Source organism: Emys orbicularis, chromosome 7, assembly GCF_028017835.1.
Source record: "Emys orbicularis isolate rEmyOrb1 chromosome 7, rEmyOrb1.hap1, whole genome shotgun sequence".
Lineage (NCBI taxonomy): Eukaryota > Metazoa > Chordata > Testudines > Emydidae > Emys > Emys orbicularis.
This window is the reverse complement of record NC_088689.1, coordinates 109,537,074-109,557,972: the sequence shown is the minus strand read 5'-3', so window position 1 is coordinate 109,557,972 and position 20,899 is coordinate 109,537,074. Positions and strand designations below refer to the sequence as shown.

The 20,899-nt window shown below is 53.4% G+C and overlaps 1 protein-coding gene across 6 annotated transcripts in view; it reads right to left on the bottom strand.

Annotated features, from left to right (window-relative positions):
- PLXNA1 (plexin A1) overlaps positions 1-20,899 on the bottom strand; it is a 239,942-nt gene that overhangs the window by 35,223 nt on the left and 183,820 nt on the right. For 4 of the 6 annotated variants that reach the window (XM_065408674.1, XM_065408675.1, XM_065408678.1 and 1 more), the window contains 4 exons: positions 20,079-20,222; positions 16,758-16,992; positions 14,563-14,705; positions 2,714-2,970 (listed from right to left, as the gene is read on the bottom strand). In XM_065408674.1, coding sequence (XP_065264746.1) covers positions 2,714-2,970; positions 14,563-14,705; positions 16,758-16,992; positions 20,079-20,222 — 779 coding nt within the window. Of the gene's footprint in view, positions 1-2,713; positions 2,971-9,715; positions 9,726-13,394; positions 13,405-14,560; positions 14,706-16,757; positions 16,993-20,078; positions 20,223-20,899 lie in introns of all 6 variants that reach the window. The other 2 variants (XM_065408677.1, XM_065408676.1) reach the window with 2 other exon arrangements.

The window sequence follows — 20,899 nt, the reverse complement described above, 5'->3', positions numbered from 1 at the left end:
TGGGAAAGGCGAGCTCTAGGAAGAGGAAGGAAGCAGGGAGGGGCCAGGTGCTGCGATGGTGTCGTTTATTAATTGGTTTTGTTCTGCACTTGGTGTATCTTTCAATATTCATCGGCCCGTGAGAGGAGAGCTCAGCTCTGTCATTAAGTATTGATGGGGCAGAGCAGACTCACGGTGGAGCTGGAAGGCTGCCGCCTTCTCACGCTCCCTTCCTGCTCCCGTCTCTGCCCCCTGCCAGACAAGCTGCTTGTGAAAATCCACGACTTTCTGCCTGGTCATGTGGACAAGCCCTGAAGAGGCAAGGGGGAGGGTTTGCTGCCGAAGGAGACATTGGAGCCTTCCAGCCAGGTGTGACCTGCACATACGCTTGATGGCAACCAACCAGGGAGTGAGCTACGGAGGCCATTGAGATGAGGTAAAATACGTCTGAGAGTATCACAAGTGGGGAAATGCTGACTGCTGGTATCTGCTCCCGGACTAAGTAAAGGCCAGGAGCACCAGGTTGCTGGAAGGTGGTCCGGGGCACTGGAACGCCGGTGAGAATGGTGGAGGCCGGAAGGAGCGCTGGAACGCCGGCAGGAATGGCAGGGGCACTGGAACGCCGGTGGGATGCTGTCCAGGGCGCTGGAACGCCGGCGGGAATGGCAGGGTGCCGGAGGGGGCGCTGGAACGCCGGCGGGAATGGCAGGGTGCCGGAGGGGGCCTGGAACACCGGCGGGAATGGCAGGGTGCCGGAGGGGGCGCTGGAACGCCGGCGGGATGCTGTCCGGGGCGCTGGAACGCCGGCAGGAATGGCAGGGTGCCGGAAGGAGCGCTGGAACACCGGCGGGAATGGCAGGGTGCCGGAGGGAGCGCTGGAACGCCGGCGGGAATGGCAGGGTGCCGGAGGGAGTGCTGGAACGCCGGCGGGAATGGCAGGGTGACGGAGGGAGCGCTGGAACGCCGGCAGGATGCAGCTGGGAACATCACTGCAGTGGTATCAGCAGCCTGTGCTAGCTCACCATAGGTCTCCAACTCTACATAGCATCCCCAATGATGCGCTGTTCCCGTTGTCCAAGCAGCTGTTAGCCATGGATCAATTTGCCTTTAGTGCACGATGCCAACACTTCCCCCACTCATTCGACATCTTCGCCCATAAGTCAAACGAGAAGCCCCAGAGTTAGCACTGGGGAAAGCATGCATGTGTTTTCCCTCTCTCAAGCTAGCCAGGCACTGGGAGCCTCCTGGAGACAGAGGGCTCGGGCTCTGGCAGGGGAGGAAGCTCCATTCCTCACTCAACAGTGACTCCCCTCCATTTCCAAAAGCAGCAGCAATAACAGGCTTCCAGTCAAGTCCTGCCTAGTTCAGTCACCTCAGCTGCCGGACAGTCAGCACCGAGACTCCAACCGGGACAAGGAGGAAATGTCCCCCAGCCTCCACGCCGGGCGTACACCAATAGAAGGGAAGGCAGATAGGAAAGCACACACATCCCAGCCGGGCTCGCAGCTGCACCCGGGGCAGTCAGGGTCACAGATAGCTCACACAGCCACAGATGGGGGGCACAGCACGCTGCTGAAAAACTGGGTGGGAACCAACAAGTTACAGGTCCAACGCGTTGGTACTGCCAGTGGCTCCTGCCACTCCAGCCTGCTGTCTAACGTGCATGTGGCAGGGGCCCTGAGCCACGACCGATACAACACAGCACCCGTCCAATGGCAGACCTGGAGGGAATCCTGGCTAACCTCGAGCCTAGGAACCCACAGGTGCTGGACACCTAATATTGGCCAATTTGGAAGCCTGCAAAGGCAGCACAGAAGGAGGGGCCTCTCCCTACGCCTCAAAGCAGCCAGAGCCAGGATGGGGTGAGGAGGAAATCCACAGGCAAAGGTCTCATAGGGAAGTGTGAATTACCGCACTAGGGACCCAGCAGGGAAAAACACGCTGTCAAGGGAGTGGAAGAAATTGAGGGTTTCACTTCCAAGGAACAGCCTGGTACGCTGAGAAAGCTCCATCTCCAGCACTGAAGGGTTCGATCTGACATCAAAGAACTGCAGAAAGCAACTGCTCCCAAATAGCTTCTAAATCCCTGGCTTAAAAACAAACCTGCAATGTTCTCTAAGCACTGAAATAAAGCACGGCTTCTGAGCACCCGACTATCTGAAGCTCGGGAGCCTTTCCCAAGGTCCCACGCCCATCTCGCGCAGGGAAATCTTTCTGAGTGAATCTCTCACACAACCAAGGAAATGCTTTACCATGGCTCTTATCCATTGCATGCTGCCACCAACTCAGATGATGGAGAAGACACCTGATCACATCACAAAAGGGGGGCACAGCGCACTTGCAATACATGCACAGGCATACACAGGGATGAGGCGGCAGGAGCGGGGCAGCGGCTCGCGTGCCAAACTGCTGTGCTCTCCGGAGTTTGACCACAAGGAACCACAGAACCACAGGCTAGAGCAGCGGACAGAACACCTCTGCTTTCACACTGCAGAGCAAGATGCTCTGATATACCACCATGGCCAACGGCATCAGCACTGATGCTGCCCCCTCACTGAGAAGTGTCTGTGCCGGGTGAGCAGGAATCATCACCAGAGACACAGACACGGTGGGACTTTCATGGAGCTTCGTACACCAGCGATGAAGATCATGGTGCACTTTTTGTACCGGTAGCACGGGGTGGGGGGGCTCCATCAGAGTCCAAGCGAAGCATGTATTTTAGACAGACACTCACCTCCGCAAGAGCAGCTTGGGATGGTTCTTACTCTCCAGGTTCTTCTCGATCAGGTCTGAGAGGAGCTGCTTCAGCACGCCTGTGGCATACTCCATCTCCCCCTGCAGCGCTGTCATGATCAAGGAAGCCACGTTGCCCCGGTCCCGCATGGAGAAGCTGCGTTGTGCCTCCAAGGTGCGGATGAAGGTCAGCAAGAAATGCTTCTTGTTCAAGAGCTGCCCAAAGAGGCTCAAGGACTTCTCCACATTCGCCTGGACCTGAGGGGACAAAACAACCACCCTGAGTCAGACTTGGGGAGCAGACATGCTGGAGAAGGAAGGGGGACTGCACCTTGTTAGTGTCCTGGACTTACTCTCCTTCCCATCCTGTGCCTTAGCAATGCAGAGCGCTCAGAGAAGCACATCTGACTTCATGGGCACTACCAGGCACGCTGCATGGCAGAGGCACAGCAGTGGGGGATCAAGGAATATAGGAATTGTCATACCAGGTATAGCCAGTTGCCCATCTAGCTTGCACCCTGTCTCTAGCAGTGGCCAGTACTGGGTACTCCAGAGGAAGGGGAAAGAACCCCCCTAGTGAACAATTCTGGAATAACCTGCGGCGAACAGAGGACAGGCAAACAGAGGGAGTTTGCCTGGGAGTTCGCTTGGGTGGAGTTCCCACAGAGGGGTTTTTTTGCCTTTCAGGCTTCTGTGAGCAGAAATTACAACATCTGAAGAGGCTCTTAGAAGGAAGACATGGATAGTGAGCAATCAGCTGTTGTGACCTGCACAGGATGTGCCATGTTTGTCTTTCTCCCAGAGGATAGAAGCGACTTCGTCTGTAGGAACTGCAAGCTGGTCTCCGTATTGGAGGAGAAGGTTAAAGGACTAGAGACCCAAGTATCAACCCTGTGTTGCATCAGAGAAAAGGAAGACTTTCCGGATTGATGTTAGCGTTTGGTACTGCAGGCACAGCATGCTGAAGAATCTGAGAGGGCAGTGCAGAACGGGGAAGAAAATTGTCAGCCTGTGACCTCCAGAAGAAGAAAGAGGAGAACCCATGTATCCCCAATGCAGATAGAGGTAAGAAATTGTTTTCAGGCTCTCTGCACAGGTACTACGGCGGATAATGGTTTGGAAGAGTCATCCGAGAGAAGGGATCAGAAGGAGACCCCATTGACTGGAAGGCATGGGATGCATTGTCCTAGGGATGGGGGTTCCATGACCACCACTCCCAAGAGAAGGAGACAGGTGGTGGTGGTCAGGGACTCCCTCCTAAGGGGGAAGGAGTCATCCATCTGCTGTCCAGACCGGGAAACTCGAGAAGCGTGCTGCTTGCCTGGAGCTAGAATTCAGGATGTGACGGAATGTCTGCTGATCAAGCCCTCGGACCGCTACCCCTTCCTACTTCTCCACGTGGGCACCAATGATACTGCCAAGAATGACCTTGAGCAGGTCACTGCAGACTACGTGGCTCTGGGAAGAAGGATAAAGGAGTTTGAGGCGCAAGTCATGTTCTCATCCATCCTCCCTGTTGAAGGAAAAGGCCCAGGTAGGGACCATCTAATTGTGGAGGTAAATGCATGGTTATGCAGGTGGTGTCAGAGAGAGGGCTTTGGATTCTTCGACCATGGGATGTTGTTCCAGGAAGAAGGATTGCTAGGAAGAGATGAGATCCACCTAACTAAGAGAGGGATGAGCATTTTCACAGGCAGGCTTGCTAACCTAGTGAGAAGGGCTTTAAACTAGGTTCGCAAGGGGATGGTGACCTAAGCCCTGAGGTAAGTGGGGAAGTGGGATACCGGGAGGAAACACAAGGAAGAGGATGCAACAGGGGAGGCCTCCTGATTCATACTGAAAAAGTAGAGCAATCGGCTAGTTATCTTAGGTGCCTGTATACGAACGTAGGAAGCCTGGGAAACAAGCAGGAAGAATTGGAAGTCCTGGCACAGTCAAGGAACTATGATGTGATTGGAATAACAGAAACTTGGTGGGATAACTCACATGACTGGAGCACTGTCATGGATGGGTATAAACTATTCAGGAAGGACAGGCGGGGGAGAAAAGGTGGAGGAGTTGCACTGTATGTAAGGGAGCAGTAAGATTGCTCAGAGCTGTAGTATGAAACTGGAGAAAAGCCTGTTGAGAGTCTTTGGGTTAAGTTTAGAGGAGAGAGCAACAAGGGTGATGTCATGGTGGGCGTCTGCTGTAGGTGACCAGACCAGGAGGATGAGGTAGACAAGCTTTCTTCGGACAACTAACAGACGTTTCCAAATCACAGGCCCTGGTTCTCATGGGGGACTTCAATCACCCTGACATCTGCTGGGAGAGCAATATAGCAGTGCACAGATAATCCAGGAAGTTTTTGGAGAGTGTTGGGGACAACTTCCTGCTGCTCCTCTTGACCTGCTGCTCACAAACAGGGAAGAATTGGTTGGGGAAGTAGAAGTGGGTGGCAACCTGGGCAGCAATGACCATGAGACGGTCGAGTTCAGGATCCTAATAAAAGGAAGGAGGGCAACAGAATCTTCTATGATTCTATTGGCAAGTGTCTTCCAAACCCCATCAGTCAGTGGTTGGCATACGCCAGAAAGCATGAAGGTTATAGTCCTTCTAAACAAAACTGTATCTAATATAAGCGAGGGTGATTTATCTGTCAACAGGCATGTCTCATCTTTTCTTATTCATGCTGAGCTTTTGTCCTCAAAGCAGGGCCGGCTCTAACTTTTTTGCCGCCCCAGGCAAAAAAGAAGAGTGCCGCCCTGCAGTACCCCCCCCGCAAGCGCCGCCGAAATCCCCGCCCCCCCAGCACCACGCCACCCGAAGCTCCACCCCCCCAAGCGCCGCGCCGCCCGAAGCCCTCGCCCCCCCTCTGAGCGCCACACCGCGCCAGCCCCCGCCCCCCCAAGACTCCGCCCCCCGAGCACCACGCCGCCCGAAGCCCCGCCCCCCCAAGCACCACACCGCCCGAAGCCCCTGCCCCCCCTCCGAGCACCACGCCGCCCGAAGCCCCGCCCCCTCCGAGCACCACACCGCCCAAAGCCCCGCCCCCTCCGAGTGCCGCGCCGCCCGAAGCCCCCGCCCCCCCTCCGAGCGCCGCGCCGCCCGAAGCCCCCGCCCCCCCTCCGAGCACCACGCCACCGAAGCCCCGTCCCCCCTCCAAGCGCTGCACCGCCGAATCACAAAAAAAAAAAAAAAAAAAAAAAAAAAAATCGAGCACCGCCCTGCCCCAAGGTGCCGCCCCAAGCACGTATTTGGTCGGCTGGTGTCTGGAGCCGGCCCTGCCTCAAAGATACCTTGTGGCAATGAGTTCCACAGATCAAATATGCATTGTGTCAAAAAGGATTTCCTTTTGTCAGTTTTCAATTGGCTGCCTTGCTAGTTCACTGACTGTCTTGTTGCCCTATCTAAGCACTACGGTAACACAAATAATAAATAATGATAATAAAGAGGAGCCTGATTTCCCTTCTCTCTGCCATTGCATCTTCTCTTATTGTCTCCTGTCTAAACTCAGCCTTTTTAATTTCTCCTTACAGGGAAGTCTCCCCAGTCCTCCAACTCTATTTATCAGCCATCTTCTTCTGCTTTTATTTCTACTAGTTGGGAACTCAGAACTGCCCTGCTGTGTGTCACCACCTTGCTATTATCTGGGCATGGTTTTCCTCATGTAATTCCACATAGCTACCTGGCTGTGCATGGCACATACTGTTCATGTGCGGGTGACAGTGCCTCTGGGCTCAGTGCAGGTTAATACAAATGGGGAGCATGCCCTACAGCCTTCACGGCACAGCAGACAACTCCCTTAGATTAAATTACCTCCGATGTCCCCTCCGTATGAACAGCCTGAGGCACCATCCCTCTAGACTGATAACCCTCACCTCCCCAAGCCACCACCTAGTGCTGCCAGGCTCCAGACAGAGCACATCCAGCCTCCAATGAGGTAGGGTGGGGTTTGCAAGTGCGAAAAGGAAAGGGTTAAAAAACGCAGGGAACCTAGAAGATCCTCCCCCAGCTGTTGCTCAAGGTACAAAGCGGGGAAGTGCTATCGGACAACACTGGACAGCCTTGCCCCTACGTTCACAATGCCCCTGGGAGCCAAGATGCCTTTGCAGAGGTCACTACTGGGAACCTGTTTCTTCGACACATGCTCTGTATTAGTGACTGGCCACAGGCCACCTCTCACCCACCTTTGAGCAGCAGCAAAGCACTGCCTGAGCAGAGAACAAGAAGAGCCTATCTGTAAAGAGATGCCTTCAGGGCAGTTGTGATGGCTAGATTAGAATAGAATGTCCACAGACTCATTCTCCCTCTCCAGCATGCAGCCCTACCTGGGTGGATCAGACCTTCCTGTCTCAGAGACTTGGGCGGATTGGGCTTTTTTACACTTTGGCAACGTGCATTTGTCAGGCTAACAATGTCACGGAATTTATGTGAGCGAGGGCGCAGGTGCGTGCGTACACACACACACACGCACAGTCTAACTTCCAATTTCCTATCCAATGAGAAGTTGAATTCACTCTGTACCCAGCAAAGACCTCGGACCAGCTCTTTGGACATTCCACAGCATAAGAAAACATCTCTCCCTTTCCAAATTAAAGAACTGCCAAAATACTGAGTCGCTAAAGGACATAGGTGTCCAAACTTTTCTGGCTGGATCTCAGCACAAGAAGCCCAAAATACTTCCCATATCCTTGAGATTCATGTTACGTTTCAGGGTGTGCTTGGTTCTGTACAGCAGTCAGCCACATGTGTGTCTGGGCAGGAAACCCAGGTGGGGAAAGAAGGGGGAGCTGGCTGACTGAGGGGGTGGGGTATGGAGACTTCTACCTCCACCTCTCCAGTACCAACCCAGTTTTGGTCAGCAGTGACTGACAGTTGTTACTAGAGATGGATGAAATTTTTCACACTCAAAGTCTTCCCATTGGAAAACATGGTTTCATCAACGTAAAGTATTTTCCATGGGGAAATGTCAATGTTAATGAATTTCCCCCCCATTTTCCGATCAGGAGAATCAAAATGAAAATGTCGTTTCAAGCCAACGTTTGAAACCAAGCAACATTTTTCATTTCAAAATGTCAGCTCGAAATGAAAAATGGGGCTTCGACGCCTCCCATTATTTTGCTGAGATTGAAAATTTTTGGCATTTTTCATTCTGTGAAATTTCCCAATGTTTCAACTTAATGTTCCACGGCAGAAACTAATTCCAAACTCTGGGCATTTCCCACGGGACGAACCTCCCCTTTCTCTCATCACCAGCGGGTGGCTGTTGGATAGTTTGGGTGACCAAGGGTTTGTGGGTCACAGCCCAGGTGTCCACCTCACACCCCAAAGCACACCACAGCTGGCACTCACTGGCCTCTTGTTGGTAATCTCAGCAGAATGGCCAAACCAGGAACGGGTGACGGAGACTGAACTTGGTCCTACAAGGGGTCCCGGCAGGGCAGAGGTGAGGAACCTACCCCGGTGCTGTACCTGCCCTGCAGAGAGAGACTTAGATGGCCCCCTTCCAGTAGTATCTGAGCACTTCCCAACCCTCACGCAGTACCCCTTAAGTCAGGCAGTACTATTATCCCCATCTTAAAATATATATATATATATATAGAGAGAGAGAGAGAGAGAGATATACCTATCTCATAGAACTGGGAGGGACCCTGAAAGGTCACTGAGTCCAGCCCCCTGCCTTCACTAGCAGGACCAAGTACTGATTTTACCCCAGATCCCAAAGTAGCCCCCTCAAGAATTGAACTCACAACCCTGGGTTTACCAGGCCCATGCTCAAACCACTGAGCTATCCCTCCCCTGTTCCAGCTGGGGGAATCTTCCAGCTGGGGAACTGAGGCCTGGAGAGAATAAGGGCATGTCTACACAAGCACTTACTGTCCTGCAAGCTGGGTTGTAAAGCTCCAGCCTGTCGTGCTAACTGTCTGCCTGCACCCGGCTGACGCGCACTAAGAGCTCCCTAGTGCGCACTGACAGGTGGTTTGAAACAGTGCTGGTGTGCACACACCCTTCGTGACTTGCTCGTGGTCATGCAGGAAGTCTGTGGCAGAGCAGGGAATTGAACGCAGGTCTCCCAAGTCCTAGGCTAGCACACCGGCACTTTCGGCTAGCGCTAAAGTCATTCTGGCAGCGAAGTCCTTGAAAGGAAGGGTGAGAAAGAGGGAGGGATTCTTTGGGGAGAGGGCAGGCAGGTGGCACCACTGCCTTCAGCATTCAACTATCCCCCAGGGGTTTTGATGTGGGTCTGAGCATGGAGAGCCGGCTACCTGCCACATTTCTGACACACTGACTGATTTCAGATGGGCTCAGGCTACAATTTCAAAATAAACATCGTCCTCTGCTTGGCTGGGAGATGCAGGGATCAGATGGCACGATCCTATCGGAGCCGTGTTCCCAGCTAGTGGAGCAACCAAAGCTTGATAAGCTGGGAAATTGATCCTGTCCAGCCCCGGCGATCTTATCAGGGTCTTGCGCAGGGGATGGAAGAGGACAGCGGGGAAGAGCGCAAAGCCTCTGTCACACATGGTGTCACTGAGAGCACCCTCACTGAGCCCAATTCCCCGCTTTGCTGCGGCTTTGTGTCTAACTCACTGATCATTAGCAAAAGTAAATGAACAATAAAGAATTAAATATTTAATCAGGCTTAAATTCACACAAAGCAATGGAAAAAAACAAAACCCACACAAACCCAAAGCAAAAGGGAGCTGTTAATGACGGCTCTAAGACTTGGCTTCGGATTAGTGTGTGTGGGGAAGAGCTCCTTCCCCGTCACTTGTAATAGCTAGTGTTACACTCATTCTGATTAAGGGGACAAATAAAAGCAAACCTGATTAAATTATATGAAGCTTACACAACTGTATTTGCTTTATTTAATCTGGGTTCTTTTTCTCCCTTTAAACTTTTAACACTTCACTTCCCAACCAAGCCCACATGCTCTCTCTTGCATTCGGAGTGCAGTATGTTTAAAATCACAGAAATTGGAGCTGGAAAAGACCAGTGAAGAATTATCCCCTGCAGTTACTTCTCCGGGGCTTTGTCATGTCTAGGTTTCAATGAGGTTTCCATCCCTTCCCTTTGGAAAGGATTCCACTGTCTAGCAGGTCTCCTCGTTGGGAAAGGTTTCCTGATATTCCGCCTAAATTGTCATTGATTCAATTTCATCCCTTCTCTCCTAGCAGTAAGTTCTATCCCCAGCCACCCAACTTGGCCCTTTAACTTCTGACCACCCCCGCCCAGGCTAAGTGAGGAAGCGATAGCAGACGGAGTGTAGTCACCGCAAACCAACTGCCAAAAGCGAGGCTGAGATGGGCCGGAACACACCCTAGGAATTCTAGGTGGGGGGAGGAGGTGGATTCAAATCCTTGCATCTCAATTTGCCTTCACAGTTTGGATCCAAACCCAGAAGGGGCCTGTTTTCTGGTTCCAGCGCTATGAGAACATTTTAAGCTGGCAAAAATCTCCCAACAGCAGCCGACCTGACATCCAATTGTACGGAGCCAACATCTCAGGGGAATTTGGAACTGTCAGATCCAAACCCCAGCCTAAGCCTAAATCCAGATCCAGACCCAAGCCTCGCCTCCTAGGCCCAGCTCTAGTTTGGAAGCTTTTCCCAGTGAGCTAAGTTCACTGGGGCTCCCTAAACAGACAGGAAAGCGGGAAGCTGGCAGGTAGCGCTGACAGTAGAACAGAAACATCAGCTGCATTCTCACTGGCTTGGCTCTGTCACAACTGGGGCATCACGGCTGTGCAATGGGACTTCAGACACCTCCCCTCCTTACCCTTCAGGGGCTGAGCTTGAAACAGAGAGAGCGAGAGGGCGGAGCCTAGAACCACGCTGTCATGCTGCGCAGTGAGGAGCGCCACTGGGTAGGGCAATTTTCACATGCAGCTTATGACCCCCCTGAAAATACTTCATTTATAACAGAAACAAAGAGACCTTTGTCCGGCAGTACCTCTACGCTATACACCCATGTGTGTCTTATACACCCCACTGGGCATCAGCCCGAGAGCTGTCGCTGCGTTAACCCCGAGGCTATGAGTACAGGTCCTTGTGAAGAAAATCCATCTTCTCCAAATCTCCCCAGCTCCTCCTGCCCTGCTCTGTCCCCACACTGTCCTCCCCACACCTCTCTCTCATGCACAGAGGGAAGGGCAGCACTGTCTATGACTGGGGAGCCAGACAAGGGTTTTTCTATTTAACCTGAGTTGATAAATAATACTTCTCCTCTACAAGGGGCAGAGCCCAGGGTTCCCACCATGCGCCCCAGAGTTACTCAGCCAGCCCACGTGTGGCTCCCGTCGCTAGCTAAGGCTGGCAACGCCACGGGAAGACTCTACCAGTAAAGGGTCTGCCCTGCCCATTAGCTCACACCCAACACACAGGAGTTCATCCATCTACCTAGTACTTAGATACTCATCACCATAGCCTCTGGGCGCCCACCTTCATTTTATCCTCACCACACCCTTCCATCAGCCAGGCACTGCACCCAGGTGTCCCAAGTCCAAGCTGCAGGCTCCTATCCCCTAACCCATCCTGCCTGTGAGGGGGACTCACTCCCCTCTCTCACATGACTGTCATCTGTCATCTCCAGGGGTGTCTGGGTTGGGGGAACATTCATTCCTGTGTCAGATCCAGGGGGGCAGAAGGGGACAATGGAATGGGCCCGGTGAGCTTGGGAATGGAGAGCCAGCAGAGGCAGCAAGATAGTTATGAAGATGCAGCCCCCTCATAGCTCTTCGTAGCAGGTTTACTTGCCAAGAATTAGCCCCTCCCCACCGAAGGCCCAAGCTGAGTAAAGCCCTGGTTACAATGGAAAACGAGAGAGGGTCAGGGTCTCGCTGACCTCTTCATTTTGTGCGGTGAAGCACGGGGGGAATGACCCCTTCGTGCTGTGTGGTAACAGTACAGTGCCCCACGGCCAGGCCAGGACTGTCTGAGCCTCCTGCAAGCCTGGGGGAAGGTAGATCCATGAACACTGTGACTCTGTGGTGAAAGCCAGGATAAGTGCCTCTCCCCCACCCCCCAACGTTGGGGGTAGGGACTAAAGGGAGCACAGGAGATAGAACTACAACCCACCCCACTGAGAGAGCCAGATCACAGTAGCAGAAGCCATCTGGGTTACAATGAATGCATTTGCAGTTGTAAGGGGTTGATTCCCTGCAATTAATAACTCTGCATGCATCCTGCACCAGGGCCGATTACTTCTCCTAAACATGTTCTGAAGTCTACGTCAACATTAATTACTGTGTCCGGTCAGCAGCGAGGGGAAGCTACGGTCACCCCGCACCACTCCAATCAAGAGCAACCTTGGTACTGAGAAAAACCAGAAGCCAATTTATGTGCACTTGCATGCACTAAATTAAGCAGACATTGTGAGGCTGGGAGGGAAGGGGGAGCTGGTTTGGGGAGCAGGGGGAGAAGGGACAAGATGCTCTTCTGCAGGGAGGAGCCATGGAGCTGGGAAGGTGGATGATGTCGGACAAGTCTGCTGGAAATGAGCAGCCGGTCATGAATCAAACAAACCCAATTGAATAAATCAAGTGCAGTAGAAAATGACAGCGGCAATGATATTAATACGAATATTGATATTAATGTCAGTGAGTGTGGTAGCCATGCAGTGGCCTCCCTGTGTTCACGTTGACCGGCACGTGGCAAGATGTATCACGGAGGGACAGGCTGGTGTCCAAGACCATATGCTCAGGAGCTGTGGAGAAGGGGCAGCATAAATGCAGCCATGATGGTCTTAGACAAGGAAGTGAAGCCCCCGCAGATGTGCAGAGAGCCGCCTTGGTCGTGCTGGTGGTCTCCAGGGGCTCCAGGTCCCAGTTAAAAGGAAGGGCAGAAGTAGTCTGCTCCACCTAATTCAGATGAGGTGTGGCCCAGGCTCTTGCCCAGCTGACAGCGTAGGCCTAGCTGGGTGAAACTTGGTCAGTGCAAACGCAGAGGAATAAAGCGGGGTGTGGAAGGTGGCAGTGCGGGTCTGTGGCAGGGAAGAGCAACCCTCTCCCCAAGTGGCAGTGAAAGCGCAACACTTCCCAGAGGGGAAGCAGGTGGCAAGCACACGGCCCTAGGATTGCTATAGCGAGGCCGCCAGGTCACCCTCCTGGAGACAAGGTGAGGGATAAGATGGGGACAACAGTGATGGAGGCAGCTGCTGGTTGGGTGATCTGTGGTCCCCCAGAAGGACAGGAACAGGTTGAGCCCATGCTTCAATGCCTGGGAGAAGCCGGCTGGTGAAATGTATTATCGCTCTATGGCTGCAATGACCTTCCCACTGCAAGGCAGAACGATACCAGCAGCACAAGGGTTAGAGTCTCGGAATCACCAGCAAGAGAGATGAGCCAGGCCTAGTCAGGAGCACCAGCCCCACTCCCTGAGACCAGCACTGGATGCTTCTCTATTGTGTATTTCCTAGTGCTTTGTCCACTCAGAGCTTCCAGTGTGCCAAGCCAGGGGACTTCTGCCACTTCCCTCAGGAGACTATTCCACAGCCCAGCAGATCTAGCGATCAGAAAAACACTCCTGCGCTTTTCTTACTCAACGTCATCCCATTACTCCTCATTATACTCCCTCCCCCAAACCGCCCCAGACAGCTCCTCTGCTTCCTTGGGGTTTGCCCCTTCACGTGTCTCTAGATGGGTCCACCCTCCCTCCTCCTCTCGCCATTCAGCCTCGCTATGCAGACTTAACTCTTCCAAACTTTCCCCTTTCTGTTGCTCTTCCCTGAATTCCCTCCAATTTGTCAACATCTTTCTGGTACAAAGGTACCGAGAACTGTACTGATTGCCCCAGGCACTACCTCTCCATAGCTGCACAGACAGGGACCGGCTCCTCTGGGATGAGACAGGAACATAAGAATTGCCTGATTGGATCAGACTGGTGGCCCACCTCCAACAAAAGCTAGTACCAGACGCTTTAGAACAAGGTGAAGAAACACTATCATGGACATTTTTGGAATAACCTGACTACAGAGGAAGTTCCTTTTTAACTCTTGTCACTTAACACTATACTCCATCTGTTCTCAGTGGGGGCTGAGTGCTTTTGAAATCTGGCCCTTAGCACCTAGCTAATTGCCCTGAAGCCTGGGGGTTTATATCCCTTATAAAGACATTTTGTTCCTCTCTAACATACCTGTGGATCTTCTCATTATCCGTAGAAATAGCTAATCCTACTTTGAACCCTGTTAATTCTTGGCCTCAGTGACATCTGTGTCAATGAGCTCTGCAGGTTAATGATACACTGTGTTAAAAAATACATAGCCCAAGATTGCATTGGGTTCCTCTGCTATGCTGCACTGCAGTCCTATAAGCTCTCATCTCTGGGTTAAGGAGTTACAGGGCACCGTAGCAGAGTAAACCTCTCTATCCAAGGGAGGAAACCCCAGTGTCACCCAGCTTTAACATGGGGGTCTTGGAGGACCAAGAGGGAGGTTTCAGAACATTGTACGTGCAACCTCCTCAGTCGCTCCCGGCTGGAAAACCCAGATGTTACAAATCCAGACCCCAAGAGCTCAGGCAGAGGACACTGCATGGACAGGTTGCCATGAAGGATGCTCCTCCGTGCTCTGTAAAGAAAATGGACTTTTGCCAGAATAGAGTCTCTGCCCACTGCAGCATGTTGCAATCTCCTTGGATGGGTGGCCAGAGTCACTCCTGAGTCAGTAATCTCTCCCCATCCATTGCTGAGCCCAGACCTGTGAGTTCCCATCATTCACTGAAACTTCCAAGACTTCCGCACTAAAAATGAAGGAAGAAGGGGCAATGGTGAACCCTGCAGCAGACGGGCATGAAGCGCAGCTCCCAGAGGCAGGTGTCCCCAGGGTGAAGCATCGGAGAGACAGACAGACACACATACACACATTACCACACCTCCATCTCCTTCAGCACAGGATGGTCTTCTATCCCGGGGAAGAGGACCCTCATGGCGTAGGTGCGATAGTCCAGGAAGGGGATGCCAGCCCCGTCTAAGTCGTTCGTCAGCTCGTGGATGTCTGTCTGCAGTTCGGCAAAGGCTGGGATGGAAAGAGCAGAGTTGTGTTAGGGGACTATGGGCCTGCAGGAGGTCAATAGGGGAGGTCAGGCTGGGCCCTAGAGCTACCACACTGGTGCCAGCAAAAGATGATAAGAGCCCCACAGATCTAGAATAGTGGGGACTGCCGTTTGTCCCTAGCACTGGTAATCAGAGGGGCTCAAGGCAATTTACAGACATCAATTATCTCAGTCTCACACCACCCTGTCAAGAGGGGCAGTACCCTTATCTCCATTTTACACAGGGCAAAGCAGAAACACAGAGAGGGGATATGACCTCCCCAGGGTCACACAGCAAATCAGTGGCAGAGCCGGGAATAGAACCCAGGAGTCCTGAAGCCTCAGCCTCTCGGTTCTAACCCCTTTCTATGTGCACATATGTAAGAAACCTGTAGGCGGCTGTGAATGACAGGGCAGAGATGCTGGGCGAGAGAGAGGTTTAAACCACAAGAATGTTCTCATTTCATTCTGACCTAAATAATGTTAGAGAGAAAAGCCCAACACAAACCCAGCACCCTGGGGTAAGAACAGGCACAGCCTGAGCTCGTGCTAGACGGAGGGGGGGGAAATGGTGTCCTGCGCCTTTAATGGTACCCATGGGGGAAGGCTTTGGGGGTAGGAGGGGGATCTCTAGCACTGTATAAGGGAAAGAGAAAAAAAACACAGAGAAATCAAATTAACAGCACTTTAAAGGGAGCTGGAAGCTAGGCAGAGGGTTGCAGGCTTGTCAGCCTGATGAGAAAAAACAAACGTCAGCTTGAAAGGCTCGCTATCTTATCTGTAACTAGAGGGACTAGAAAAGAGAAAAGGCAGGGAAGAGATTGCGCCTTTTAATTAAAAGCAGATCCTTTTATCTGCCAGCTGTGGAAGAGGAGACGAGATCCCCTCCACCCTCCCCTCTCTCTGTCACTATTGCCATCTACATGGATTTTTAGGGGTTTTTTCTTTTTTATTATCTCGTTTTAGGTGCCCGCTTCTCCCCCAGCCTCTGGGCTGGCTGTAGTTGGCAGGGTCACGGCCCCAGGCACTGGCTTGCGGCGATAATGGGCAATTAGGTTTTATCGGCAGGATCATAAGAGGCATTCTGTCCAATTTCGCAGCATCCCTCTGTCACATAATGAGAGACTCAAGGCCCTTTTCAGGCAGGTTTCTCTACCCTCTTTTGTCCTCTTTTAGACTTTAAAAACATAAAATCCTTAACCGAAAAAATAAATCCTACTAAAAATAAGTTAAGTTCCCCCCCCAACAAAGTCACTTTGCCTGCTCGGATCGCCGGTCCCAAGAGTGGCTTAGAGCAGGGGAAGGTCCCTGTAGATCAGGAGCTCGAGGCCCACAGCACTGGGATGAGAGGGCAGATTTAAAAGGCTGCTCTGTGTGCAGTGAGTTAGCACATGCCGTAGGTGAGCATGAAGCTTTGCAAGCAGACATGGTGCTTGCAGAGCAGGAGACTGGGGGATATGAAAGAGAAGGGAGCAAGTAGGAAACACCTGTCCAGCAAAGACCCTTGTGCCATAAGACCAGGATGGTGCATTGCAACATACTGTGCTGTCACTGTGGTGAGACCATGCAGCAGCCCTGTGTCATATACAGGGGAGTTCCTTGTCCCACGCTGGGACCAGACGCTGTTAACGGACACATCAAGAGCTAGAACAAGCCGTGGCACTCAGGATAGGGACCTGCAAATGCACACGCAGCACCCTATGGGAATGCAGAGGCAACCAGGGAAAGGACCTGACAACGCTGCAGAGGATGGGGGCTTTCAAGGGAGTCTCTATAGAAATGAGCCTGCCTGACTGCATGTGAACATCAATACCCTGAACATCTGACCTGGGGATTCTGGCTGAGGGATCATGGATGTCCATGGTACCGCTAGCTCCTTCAACAAACGGTAGGTGAACAGAGAGTCTTGGAGCAAACACAAGAGGGGAAACCAACGACCCAGAGGGGGCAGAGCTGGCAAAGCAGGTGAAGGGGCTGACGGATGGGGACAGGCTGAAGCTGGGAAGCCGTGGGGAGAGAAGCAGAGACTGACTCACCCTCTTTGCACTCCAAGGCCACGCGGGACTCCAGGTTGTCCATCTGCAGCTGCAGGCGTTTCAAGGTGCGGTCGGCGTCCCGGGACTTGCGCTTGTAGGCGATGAGGACGATGATGATGATGAGCAGGAGGAGGCCGCCTCCGCCGCCGATCCCGATGATGGCAGGCAGCGTCAGGAGGCTGTCTGAGTAGATCTGCAGCGTCCCCGGGGAGAACTCAAACCCTCCAGCCTTGATCTGAGTCGCATGGGAGGGAAAGGGCTTCACGTTAGTGCTAAGGGCTGGGGAGTGGCTCGTCTCCCTGCTGAGAGGGCTCTGTGCCCCCTTCTTCCACCCACCTGCCACCCTACAGGCTGGGGGATGCTATACAAAGAGAACTGCAGAGCCCCTGGCCAACTCTCATATGCCCCAAAAAGCATCTGGGGACAGGAGGGTTTGGCAGCTGGGTGAGTCGGGGAGACTTCCATTGGCATGGGGAAGAGGTCAAGAGCGGGTTTAGCTTGGGGTGTGTGGGTCAAGACGCCTCTCCTAACTGGGGCAGGTTGTGATCAGAAGGATTTTGACAGCTGGAAAGGGGCAGGGAGGGTCTGCCACCCCCACTGTTCCCCACGACATCCCCAGGAGCCAACTAGGGAAATGTGGTCTAGGTGAAATGACTGTCAGGGGGGTGGACAATGGAGGTTGGAAAACCATACTCAGAGTAGTTATCAGTGGTTCACTGTCACTGGGAGGGGTATCTAGTGGGGGCGGCAGGAGTCTGTCCTGGGTCCGGTACTGTTCCATATTTTCATTAATGACTTGGATAATGAAGTGGAGAGTACATGTATAAAAGCTGCAGACGACACCAAGCTGGGAGGGGTGAAAAAGGCTAATTTCATTCTGGGGTGAATTAACTGGAGTGTTGTATGTAAGACACGGGAGGTGATTGTCCCACTCTACTCGGCCCTGGTGAGGCCTCAGCTGGAGTCCTTCCAGGCACCACACTTGAAGAAAGGTGTGGCTAAATTGGAGAGTCCAGAGGAGAGCAACAAAAATGATCAAAGGTTTAGAGAACCTAACCTGTGAGGAAAGGTTAAAAAAACTGGGCATGCTTAGTCCTGAGAAAAGCAGACTGAAGGGGGGACCTGATAACAGTCTTCACATATGTCAAGGGCTGTTATACAGAGGACTGTGATCAATTGTTCTGTGTTCACTGAGGGCAAGACAAGAAGGAGCTTAATCTGCAGCCAGGGAGATTTATGTTAGATATTGGGGGAAACGGTCTAACTCTAAGGGTAGTTAAGCTCTGGAATAGGCTTCCAGGGAGCCTATCCCTGTCGGGATGGCCAAGGTTTACTTAGTCCTGCCTCAGTGCAGTAGGCTGGACTAGATGACCACTTGAGGTTCATTCCAGCCCTACTTTCTATGATTCACTCTTTAAATTGGGGGTGGGGGAGAGAGCGACCCTCCCTTCCCCTTCCTTACGGGGGAGGAGGTGCATGCTGGAATGGGGTTCTCAGAAAGCAGGGACCCCCAGACCGCAGGATCTCTGTATCCACACAAGCGGCATGTGTCCAAGGTGTGTAATAGGAAGGTCAGATCATTATCATACCAGCCCGGGCAGAGCCCAGTGAGCAAAGTGAACCCACACTTCCGAGGGGCATTGACACCAGAAGGTAGTTTGGAGGAGGCCGTGGGGCAGGCCGCAGAGCAGGTGCGGGGGCTACAGTGCGAGGGGCTTGTCCGAGCGCATGCAGAGCTTTAATGGGATGCAGAAGACATGCTGGTGTGTTGTCAGCCCCTGTGAGGAGCAGGCAGCGAGTTTGATGTCTCATTCAGACAACATTACAATAACAGATGGGATGTAAAGTGAGTTCCCTGATGGATGAGGAGCCTGGGGGGACCGTTCTGGGTCCCTTTCAAATACACAAGGCTGCACTGAGACCCTGAGCGCTGCTGCTGCTGAGCTACAACCTGACAAAGAATCTTACTTAAAGCTAAGCCAGGAGCTGGGGGAAGTGAGGGGGCGGGAACCCCTTGACCATATGGCTCAGACTGAGTCTCCTGCGGCCAGTAGGGAAGGAACCGAGCTGGCAGGTCCAGCCAGGCCCACCCAGAGTGCGGGTAACAATGGAGCGTGCTCGTGGCGGGCTGGCTGGAGCACTCAGCCCTGGGGTAGGGGACAGGGCACTAGGGAGGCAGGCAGCCGGGGGCTCCTCCCAGCAGATCTAAGCCCCTGCATGTGCACATAATCCGGTGTTGATGAGCTCTTACCCAGGGACCAGTGGCCAGCTGGCGCCAGGCAGGGGGCGAAAGGGGAAGGGCCCCTGCATGCTCTCCAATGTATGCCAGAAGGGGATTAAACCCCTCTGTCTCCAGCCACCGCCCCCCGCTCAGTAAAAGGGGAGCCTAATGTCTCAGGCTGAACGTGAGCTACCGCTGGGCATACGATGGCATGTGGTCAGCCTGCGCTGTTCCCAAAGCGGCCATCGGTGAGCACCGTGCCAGGTCAGGTGCTTTGGGAGGCCCCCAGGAAACAAGGATCTTTACAGAGCCCAGTGTCCTAGCCTGCAGAGGAACAGCACACCAGCAATGCACTCTGCTTAACAGGCTACTCTGTCCCTCACTGCGGCATGAGGGAGTGGCCCAGGAGAACTAGGCATGTTTAGGGTTACACCATCAACAGAAAGTTTCATTAGGTATGGCAGAGCCCCTAGCCGGAGGGGACTGGGGCAGTGGGGTTTAGCAGGGTGCCATGCAGGAGGGAGTGGAAGGGGGCATGGCAGGGCCCATTCACTAAAGGAGGATGGGGTACGGCAGGGCCGCATGCAGGACAGGACTGGAATTCAGCAGGGCCCCATGCAGGAGGGGAGTGAGGGCTGGGGTACGGCAGGGTGCTATGAAGGAGGGGGTTGGGGTCCAGCATGTCAGCCCATGCCCCACCCTCCACACACACACACACACACACTTGCTGTCAATGGCAGAGCTGTGCTTCTTGGTAACTTGGACTGCTTTTACAACTGGACGCCACAAGGCAGGTTCCCGGTGCTGTGCACAGGCTGCTGCCCAGGGGTCTCCCCTGGGGTGTTGCTACAGACAGGGCTCCCAGCCGGGGCGGGGCAATGCAGCTGTCATTGCCTCAGAACTCAGGTGGAACCCGACAAGGGTTGATAAACGATATCCCAGCTCTGCTTTGGAGCTGGAGGCTGTTTGTCTCGGGCCCCAGCCACACGAGGCTTGTTCAGCGGGAAGAACAAGTGCCCAGTGCATGGCATGGTGCAGTCCTGGCAGCACCTGCGAGGATGCCAGGGCCCAAAGAGGCCGGTCGGGGCGGTTAGCATTACCGTGACTTTGTGCTGTCCCGTGAGGTTTGGCGACTCGCACAAGAGCTGGGTCTCAGAGACCGTCAGGGCGCAGGGAGTGTCACCAATCAGCACTGTGTAGTTCAGCCGGGAGTTACCAGCAGCCGGCGGGAGCAGGTTCCGGCCCTTTAAGGGAACAAGGAGCGAGATCATTAGTTCTCCCGCAGCTGGATTCTCCCATCACCAAGCAAATTCTCTCCCTCAGCCTTCTAACCCCAGGGAGAGCAGGAGGCTGCAGGGATCCTTCCGCTCCCCCGTAGTCCCTGATACAGGTCCAACAAGAAGTGAAGAACGAGTGGGAATCTGAGCCAGGGAGATACAAAGAAGATGCACCCAGAATGAGCCAAACCCCTGGGGCACGCTCCCTGATTGCAGTGCAGTTACCCCGGGGATGACTTTGTCCCTGAGCTCTGAGGGGAGGGACGCCCCTCCCACCCATGGAGACACAGGGTTAACCAGGGCGTGCCCTCATCTAAAACACTCCACATCCCTTCTGCAAGGCTCTAAGGTGCCACATACCCACTCGCCCCATGGGGATAATTAAACCAGGGCTTCATAACCTGGGGAGCGCCACCCCACCGGTGCCAAGGGGTCCCAACCACCCTGCCCTTCCCATACTGCTGAGGGGGAGGGAGACAGTTTGGAAAAGGTTGAGACCCCGTGAGTTCCATCTCCGTGGAACGCACTCCTTTGCCTACCTCCTGTAGCAGATCCCAACTTCATCAGCCTTTACCTATAGCCAGAAAATCCCACCTGTCCTGCAGGCAGAGGGTTTGTAAGGGCACAATGGGGTTCTATGGCTC